The sequence below is a fragment of the Primulina huaijiensis genome, chromosome 6 (genome assembly GCF_012295235.1).
Source record: "Primulina huaijiensis isolate GDHJ02 chromosome 6, ASM1229523v2, whole genome shotgun sequence".
NCBI classification, from domain to species: domain Eukaryota; kingdom Viridiplantae; phylum Streptophyta; class Magnoliopsida; order Lamiales; family Gesneriaceae; genus Primulina; species Primulina huaijiensis.
In genome coordinates, this window is record NC_133311.1 from 23810524 (window position 1) to 23819967 (window position 9444).

The following is a 9444-nucleotide window of genomic DNA, read 5'->3' on the forward strand; positions in this document are numbered from 1 at the left end:
TTTTTTTTTTTTTTTTTTTAAATTTTTGTTATCTAACTGATCAATTATTATTTTAAAAAAATAAATTTTTACAATATATTTTAAATACACTTAAAAAATATTATTTAAAAAATAATAATTAACCATATCTATTTTTCCAAATATCCCCTTCTTACATTACATTAGTTTCGGACATGATACAGCTGGTTGTCCAGTATGATAGGCCCAAGTGTCCTTTAACCCTCCCCCTGCTTTGTAAAAAAATCTATCCGTTACTAACACATTTTCTCTCTCTCCTTCTCCGATCGGCGAGTTAAAAAAATAATAAAAAGAAAGAAATGGGGAAACTGATACGTGATTCGACGGCGTCGTCGAGGCTGATCCCATGGCGTGACCCCACAGCAGCACCCATCTTCTGTTCTATTTGACCGTGCTGTAAACCCTCTGCTGCCGCCGCCGGGGATTACGTGTCTTGCTTCGTCATGGGAGAATGTCCCTGGATTGGAAGACCAGCAGAGGAGACATCTGACTCGTCTTTATTGTAAGGGGGTCCTGTGGAAGCACCCTAAGGATAAGACCCTGAACATCGTGTTCAGGCTCATGCATGGGGGCGAGGTGGACGGGGATGGAAACTGCCTATTTACGGCGGCTTGGAAGTCCATGGGTCTGGATGTGGCGGCGCATGAACTCAGGATGAGGACCGTCAGGAGGTTCCTTGAGGATCTTGGATCTGTGGACGAGGAAACCAAAGGCTCGATTCAATTGGCGATTCGGCATATGTACTCGCCGGATCTGAAGTCCGGTTGGGGAGTTCATGTCCTGCAGGAGGTGAAGTTTCTGGCGAGGAAACAAGATCGCGCGGGTATGGATTTAGCCATTGATGAGCTCGTTCAGACCGGTACGCAGAGGTAAAAATCAAAATTTTCCCTGATCTGGTTTTTGTTTTAATTCTCTATGACTGCTATGCTCTGTTGCGGTGTTTAAATTTCTTCATTTAATGAAAAATAAGAAGAAAATGTAGGCCACGTTTTGCGTTCTTTCTCATTTTCTTGAGGTGTTGTTTCGTTCTCACGAGAGGGGGAAGGTCACTATATGCTTAAGTTATCAGGGTCTTTTGAAGAAAATAGTTTTGAAACTGGCCTCTTTAACATTTTGTTCTATGTGGTTTCATGTGGATTTTAAGACAATGCTACATCAAAGGGTTCAAGATCTGATTCATTTCGAGCCGTGGACCTATCAATGTACTTACTTTCAATTCATCTGCTCGAAATATTTTTGTTAAAACGTCATGGAATGTGTGAATCATATGTGGATTCACTTATCTTGGCCGGTATTGTTTGGGAAAAAATTAGGGTTTTTGTCATTTTTTTATCTTAGCTATTGGTAGCTAGATAGGATTGTTGCACGCACCTGCCATCCAAATTTATGCATCCATTCTGAGACATGATAGTAGCTTAGCTTTGGTCTTTGAAATTTTATAAGATACCAGATACGATTAACCTTTTAAATATAGGCTCAAATAGTAAATTTTTTATGTTTGCTTTTTGGCTGGTTTTGGAATAGTGGAGTTTTTCATTTTTTTAGCATGCGTTAATATGTGGTTTCATTATTTGATTCTTGCTTTTGTGATTGATTGTTGAAGAGAATTGGCTGCCGAATCTATTTACAAAGAAAGATGTATAGCTGTGGAAGATGTGAGAGGATTTCTTTTCTTTTCTTTTGTTTTTTGTTGGTAACTTTGTGCAAGTTTCAGTTTTATATTTTCGGATCTGTGTTAAAGAATTTTAGTAATTTGTTACTGTCAAATTTAAGTGTTTGTTCATAATTGACAGGTGCAAGCACATGGATCTGATGCCATGGTTGACGAGGAAAATTGTGTTTTCTTCCTTCCTCATCATCCAACAAGTGAAATCTGCGAACCTCCTTTCTTTTTGTTCATGAAAGGAACTGGTAATTAAATGCTTATTCTTTGTGACTACATATTTACTCTTAAGATAATTTGTAATTTCTAGAGTCATTTTCTAGAATATTTACTAGTACTTTGAAAGTCATCTAAGAAGTTTGAACAACTAGTCAAAGAGTGAAGTTAATAAGCTTTGAAAAAAGTGAGACTTGGTTTATAAATATGCTCATGTAATCTGCAGATTATCTATTCAAAAAAAAAAAAAAAAATCAAGTGTATTGCATCACTTGAATTCCTATTTGTCCTACTTCAAAAATTATTCCGCTGTGCCCTTCAAATTTGGTATCAGATCCTTCAACCTCCAACGTGATTAACTCTTTCTGGATGTTATAACACTTCAAATATCAAACGATAAGAACAATCATAGCCTCCTTACACGGGTCTCGCAGAGAAGAAATTATAAGTCCACTTTTTTCTCTTTTGTTACAGTAGCAATAACGGCAGAGCAATATGATTATTGGAGCACCGAAATGATGGATTTCTTCATCTCCGAAGTTTTATGGAATATCATTGAAAATGATTATCCAGAACCACCTACACAAGATGGTGCAGATTGGAGTGAAGATCAACAAAAGAAATACAAACAAGATCAGAAGAAAGATGCTATTGCACTTCGGTATTTAAAGCAAGGGGTTAGTAAATCTATCTACCCTAGAACATTCAACAAAAGAAAAAACAAAAGAAGCATGGGAAGTCTTGCAACAAAATTTTCATGGAAATGATAAAGTTGTGTCTACCAAGCTTCAATCTCTATGGCGAGATTTCGATAATCTCTTGATGAAAGAAAACGAAAATATAAGAGGTTTTTTCTCCAGAATTGCAGAAATTGTGAATAATATTCAAAGCTTTGGAGATAATATTTAAGACAAACGAGTGGTCGAGAAAATCTTGCGAAGTTTACCACCAAAGTTTGATCATTGTGTTGCAGCAATCGAAGGATCTTTCCAACTTGTCGATGTTTGAATTAATGAGCTTTCATCAAGCACATGAAGAAAGAATTAATCGATCATCAAAACAACCTTTGGAGCGGGCATTTCAATCCAAAGTTGGATTTTCTGATAAGAAGTCGAATAAATTTGGGACTTCAAAGAATTCATGGCAAAATAAAAATCAAAGTGGCAAAGGAAAGTGGGTGAGAAATGATCGAGGAAAAGATGAACAAAGAAGTGGGGAGCAAAAAAGTTCTCGTGATGGTTCTTATTGCATCATATGCAAGAAGGATAATCACCATTCGAAAGATTTCCGTTTCAAGTGTACAAGATGCCGGATTCCTAATCATTCTCAAAGAGCTTGTTGGCATCAAAAGAAACAAGAAAAAGAGCATGCCAACATTTCAAAGGAAGAAAAAGAAGATCTCATGTTCTACACTTGCATGAGTGCTGAAACTGAAGATCAAGATGTTTGGTATATTGATAGTGGTTGTAATAACCACATGACGAGTAAGCTTGACAGCTTTGTGGAACTTGACAGAAATTTTCCTTCTGAGGTAAAGCTTAGAGATGGCAAGATACAAAAGGTGAAAGGAAAGACACCATCGAGGTTCATTCCAAGCAAGGTAACAAAAAACACATCTCAGATGTTCTTTATGTGCCAAATCCAGCTCAGAATCTGCTAAGTGTTGGTCAGCTTATTCAAAAGGGTTATTTGGTTCATTTTGGTGACAATGCATGCATGATTATTGATAAAAAGCAAAATTTGACTGTTGCTAAGATTGACATGGCTAGCAACAAAGTTTTTCGTCTCATCATGCCTTTTGATAAGAGTTTTGCACTTAAGCCTGAAACATGTCATGATTCTTATTTGTGACATTTGAGATATGATCACTTGAGTTATAAAGGACTACATTTGCTAAAGTAAAAAAATATGGTTATTGGAATTCTGAATGTTGAGAAAGACAATAAAATCTGTGAAGCGTGTATATATGGGAAATTGCATAGGTTTCCATTTCCCAAATCTGCTTGGCGTGCAAGAGCTCCATTAGAATTGGTTCATGCCGATATTTTTGGTCATACTCGGACTAGTTCAGTGAGCAACAAGAGGTATTTCTTATTGTTTGTCGATATTTTACTTGGATGATGTGGATATATTTCTTGAGTGAAAAATAAGAGGCTTTTTCAGTTTTCCTTCAGTTTAATGCTTTTGTTGAACGTCAAAGTGGTTATTTGATAAAGACTCTAAGCACAGATCGTGGTGGAGAATTTATATACAATCCATTCATGAATCACTATAAGGAGAATGGAATTCAAAGGCAACTCACAGTGAAATACACTCCACAGCAGAACGGTGTCGCAGAGAGGAAAAATCGAACAATTGCTGAAATGGCTCTAAGCATGCTTGAACAAAAATGTTTGCCAAAAAAATTCTGGGCAAAGAGCAATGTATATTCTTAATCGTTCACCCATGAAGGTGGTTTTGAATAAAACACCAATTGAGGCATGGAGTAAGAGAAAACCACAAGTCGATCACTTGAAAATTTTTGGGTGCATTTCTTATGCATTAAATCAGTCCCCTAGCAAAGAGAAGTTGGATAAGAAAGGTGAAAAAATGATTTTCATTGGTTATAGTGATGAATCAAAAGGTTATCGATTATGGAATCCAATAAAGAATCAGCTTGTTGTGTCAAGAGATGTTGTGTTTGATGAGATGGCAGCATGGCAATGGAATGAAGATGTTTCTCAAAGTCCACCAATTCACGACTTCGTAGAACCACCATTTTTTCATAATCATGAGTCACATCCAAGCACTTCTCAGCAAAGTCCACAACATACTACAGTGGAGTCAGATTCTGAAATCTCGGATCCAGATTCTCCAGTAAGGAAGGTGCGATCCTTGCAGGAAATTTATGATTCTTGCAATCTTGCTTAATTTTCGAGTGAACCGCAGCTCTATGATGAAGCAAAAAATACTGATGTTTACATTCAAGGAATGAAAGAAGAGATCTCAATTATTGAGCAAAATAGAACGTGGGATTTAGTGGATTTGCCAAAAGGAAAAGATGTGATTGGTTTAAAGTGAATTTACAAAACCAAATATGGTGAAGATGGGTCAATAAGAAAGCAAAAGGCTCGTCTCGTAGCCAAGGGTTGTTATGCTCAACAGCCTGGAGTGGATTTCAATGAAACTTTTGCTGCTGTGGTTCGAATGGAGACAATAAGATTAGCTCTTGCAATTGCAGCTCAATTAGAGCTCAATGTCTTTCAGTTAGATGTTAAATCATCTTTTTTGAATGGGGGAACTTGAAGAGGAAGTTTATGTTATCCAGCCACGGGGTTTCATAATTGAAGGAAAAAAAGATAAGGTTTACAATCTACGAAAGGCCTTGTATGGTTTGAAGCAAACCCCTAGAGCTTGGAATTGCAAAATTGATGGGTATTTTCTCAAGAATGGTTTTGAAAGAAGCAAGAATGAACCAGCTCTATATGTGAAAAAGGATGTGATTGATTTCATGGTGGTATGTTTATATGTTGATTATTTGTTTTACTTTGGAACTAATATGATTTTTTTGAAAGGATTCAAGGAGAAAATGATGGCATATTTCGGAATGACCGACCTTGGAATGATGAAGTATTTCCTTTGTATTCAAATAAGACAAGCTAATGGAGAAATTTTTCTCTCACAAGAAAAATATGTAGAGGATTTGCTCAAAAAATTCCCATGGCAAATTGCAAGCATGTTAGCACTCTAATGATGCCGAGTGAGAAGCTGCAAAAAGTGGAGCCAAAAATCTATCGAAGTTTGGTTGGATCACATATTTATGTTACTCATACGAGGCCTGATATTTCATTTGCAATTGGTGTTGTTTCAAGATTTATGCATGATCCTTCCAAAGTTCATTTTACTGCAGCTAAAAGAATCCTGAGGTATTTGCTAGGAACAAAGAAGCTTGGACTGCATTATGTCAAAGATCAAGACAACAAATTGGTTGGGTTTACTGATAGCGAATGGGCAGGATGTAAAGATGACAGGAAGAGCACTTCTGGATACATATTCTGTCTTGGCTCAAAAGTGATTGCTTGGAGCTCAAAGAAGCAAAAGACAATTGCTTTATCATCAGCTAAAGCTGAGTATATTGCAACAACAGAAGCAACATGTGAAACAACTTGGTTAAGGAGAATTCTTGGTGACTTGCAGCAAGTTGAAAGTCAGCCAACAAAAATTTATTGTGATAACATGTCAGTTGTGGCAATGACAAAGAACCCAGTGTTTCATGCTCGTTCAAAGCATATTGAACTTCGACATCACTTTGTTCGAGAATTGATAAGCAAAGAGCATATTCAAATGGAGTTCATTAACACAGATGATCAAGTTGCAGATTTCCTAACCAAAGCAGTTACCGTTGAGAAATTCAAGATTTCAAGCAGCAATTGAAAATTAAAAATTAAGGGGAGCGTTAAGATAATTTATAAATTCTAGATTCATTTTATAGAATATTTACTAGTACTTTGAAAGTCATCTAGGAAGTTTGAATAGCTAGTCGAAGAGTGAAGTAGATAAGCCTTGAAAAATGTGAGACTTGGTTTATAAATATGCTTATGTGATCTGCATATTATCTATCCAAAAAAAATAAAATAATCAAGTGCATGTATCACTTGAATTCCTATTTGTCCTACTTCAAAAATTATTCGGCTGTGCCTTTCATTTACCATTTCTAACAACCTAGTACACGTTTTGAAAACTTAAAGCTTGAAAGCTTACTATTTATTTCGTGCTATTATGTTTAAATTGCACTGGAGCCTGGAGGTCATTGAATCCCTTGTTCTTCTCACAGGATGGTGTGGAGCTGGGGCTGATCATTACGAACCACTTATAGCTCACCGTTCGATGGCTGTATCTCAAGAAAAAGTTGCCTTGGTTCTTTAGACCGTCTGAGAATTATCAACTTGGTGCCTTAATTCTTTAGGCCGATTCAGTTTTGCGGGTTTTGAGTTCAGAGGTTGTAGGAGTGTTACTTGTTCAAAATTTTCAAAGATTTGTGGTCGATTCTTTTCTTAGGATTTGTGGAGGAGTTCATATTTTTTTGTTGTGATTCAAACTAAAGGATACCTGATTTTGAGTAGCTTGGTAAGTGTAGTGGTTAGGCCAGCTCGAATTAGTGGTTCTTTTTATTCTTCTTTCAGGTTCACTGTTTTCTTTCTTAACTCGAACTCGATTGGACATATTCTCTTCTGATATGTATTACATATGGAGATGTCCAGGGATAATAAGCAAAAAAAAAAAATGATTTACGTATGCTCAAAAAACAATTACGTTTCTTTATGTAAGCAGAGTGTTTATTTTTATCTAACTGAAAACATATATTTTTTTGGATATGAATTTTTTTAATGGAGGGATATTTATCACCCCAAAACTTTGATAAGATAAAGGATTAAAAGTAGGCCATTTATCTTAGATTATTATCGGTTACTCCTCCAGATCAGGAACTGAATTGTTTCGTCTGTCAGTCAGCATTACTTACGGTGGTTGTAGGGAGCTTGCTAAAAAAAGATATTTGTCTCCCTGGGTGTGCCCTGCTTCACATCCATCCGACATTTGCATCGAAAGTAAATCCATCTGTATCTTGTCATTGGTTGCAGCATTTTACTATTTTTGGTTATTCCCGTAGTAAGATGACGGATGCTGAATTACAAAATATGGTTAGCATGCAGGACACTCACTTGCAGTTGCAGAATAGACATTGTTAGTGCATTTGCAGATTATCCATGTTATCTTCCATTCCATTTGTGATGACTCTTTGTTTATATATTTCTCTTCATTTGCTCTATTCATTTTGGTTGACTGAAACTTGCCAAGTGTTCATTAATAAAAGTTTTGAAAATGACTAATAAAGCATGATATATGATGAGAAAGCGAAATCACAATCCTGATGATGTATTTGGATACCGAACTAGTGGGATTGTGTATCCTTCTAGGCTGTCTTGGATATGAGACTGGACATTTTGTGTGGATGGTCTAACTAACTCCTATTTCTGAATCAATTGCTAATGATTATTGGTCTCTCTGCTTCAGCTGCTGATGCTTGGCATTTCCCGGTAGATCAATCCAACAATTATGTGCTATTACTAATTAACAATGCAACTAATATCATGTTGACTGATGTTGATTTGAGAGCTCCTCTTATTAGAGGATTGATCACTATCATGGAAAAGAGCTAGCTTGTTGAAAATCTTTCTGTACTTTGCTTTTTCTAACCTCATTTTTTAGCCAAGACAGGAATGTTCAGTTGATATTTTCCGAGGACTTTGGCACTGAAGAATGGGAGGGTAATTTTCGTTGTACAATTGAGATTAAACTACTTCATTTATTTATTTTTTTTATTGTGTTTGGAACTTTAGGTTGTATTTGAGGAGATTGATTTAAAATTCACGAATTTCGATTATAGTTTTATCGTCGACAATGAAACAATAAATCAAATATTAAATTCATATCTTACTTATTTACACAATAGAATGAATTTCAAATATCTTCATTATTGGGTGAACTTGAAATACAACCTAATTAACATGAAACACTGTATAAAACATGCAAATGAAGTATTTAAAGTTTATAATTTTATTTATTTAAAGCAACAAAAATACATTTGAACACATTAAAAATCCATGAATTTGTTAGTTATTTTGATGTTAAATGGGGAGATGTTGGGGTCGACTACTCACATTTCTGAATCCAACAAAGTTCTTCCTTATCCCAACAGGATGATTTTATTGAATTATTTACTTTTATATTTTTTCATGTTATTTAACTTAGCTCCAATGGTGATCATTTTTCACTTGACTTTTGCTTGGAAAATTATAAACGATTATTTGTGTTGTTTATATCAAAAAATGTGAGAGCCCAAAAGCCCAAACAAAAGGAAAAAAAACCCCAAGCCCCGCCCATTAATTAGTAATAAGTTAAATAAAAATAAAAAAAAAAGAAGAAAAACGTGAAACTACTATTCTCTCTCCCCGTATGCCGATTACCGAAAGCTTCTTCCATTCCTTCTTCTTCTCGAAGCTTTGACCCTCCTCTCTTTGTTTGAAAGAAGGGGCGCTTCCGGTTCTGTCGGTGCTTGAAGGCAAAATCGAATTCGAAACCAACAACAATTTAGGGATTGTGGTCATACCGGTGATCGNATCGCGTCGCCCGAAAACCCGTCGGAAACCCGCCCGTCTCTTTCGCCGTGAAATCTTCGCCGTACGTCGCCGGAGTCCGAAAATTTATTGAGGGCTTTTGTTCTCTGGGTCGTAAGCTTCATTTTGGTATATATATTGAGGTATAATTCAGATTTTAGGTTTCGAAATTTGGGCATTTTAATTCAATTGAGTTCCAATAATTAATATATATTGGATTATTGATTGTAGGTGCTATATCGGAGCCGATTGGAGGTATTAAGCTAATTTTCGAAATTTAATTAGATAATATTTCGAATTTAGCCTATTAATTTGGGAATTTATGATTTGTTAAATGTTAAATCGTTATTGGGATTTGTTTATAGCATTAGAAATAAAAAAATGAACATTTTG

At 35.7% G+C, this 9444-nt stretch overlaps 2 protein-coding genes across 2 annotated transcripts; both read left to right on the plus strand.

Annotated features, from left to right (window-relative positions):
- The first annotated feature begins 361 nt into the window (after nt 1–361).
- Nucleotides 362–7111, plus strand: LOC140978700 (uncharacterized). The gene is made up of 3 exons (XM_073443905.1): nt 362–887; nt 1812–1929; nt 6711–7111. The coding sequence occupies exons 1-2, from the start codon at nt 580–582 to the stop codon at nt 1918–1920; spliced, it is 417 nt and encodes a 138-aa protein (XP_073300006.1). The 5' UTR covers nt 362–579; the 3' UTR covers nt 1921–1929; nt 6711–7111.
- On the plus strand, nt 5630–6310 carry LOC140979213 (secreted RxLR effector protein 161-like). Its single transcript, XM_073444539.1, has one exon. It carries the CDS (start codon nt 5630–5632, stop codon nt 6308–6310), a length of 681 nt encoding a protein of 226 aa, XP_073300640.1.
- Nucleotides 7112–9444: the final 2333 nt, after the last annotated feature.

What these genes read in the sequence shown, in the direction of transcription:
- LOC140978700 (XM_073443905.1), top strand. Translation starts at nt 580, where the DNA reads ATGCATGGGGGCGAGGTGGACGGGGATGGAAACTGCCTATTTACGGCG. An exon ending in GTTCAGACCGGTACGCAGAG is followed by an intron (nt 888 to 1,811) that starts GTAAAAATCAAA and finishes CATAATTGACAG; the next exon opens with GTGCAAGCACATGGATCTGA.
- LOC140979213 (XM_073444539.1), top strand. Translation starts at nt 5,630, where the DNA reads ATGCCGAGTGAGAAGCTGCAAAAAGTGGAGCCAAAAATCTATCGAAGT.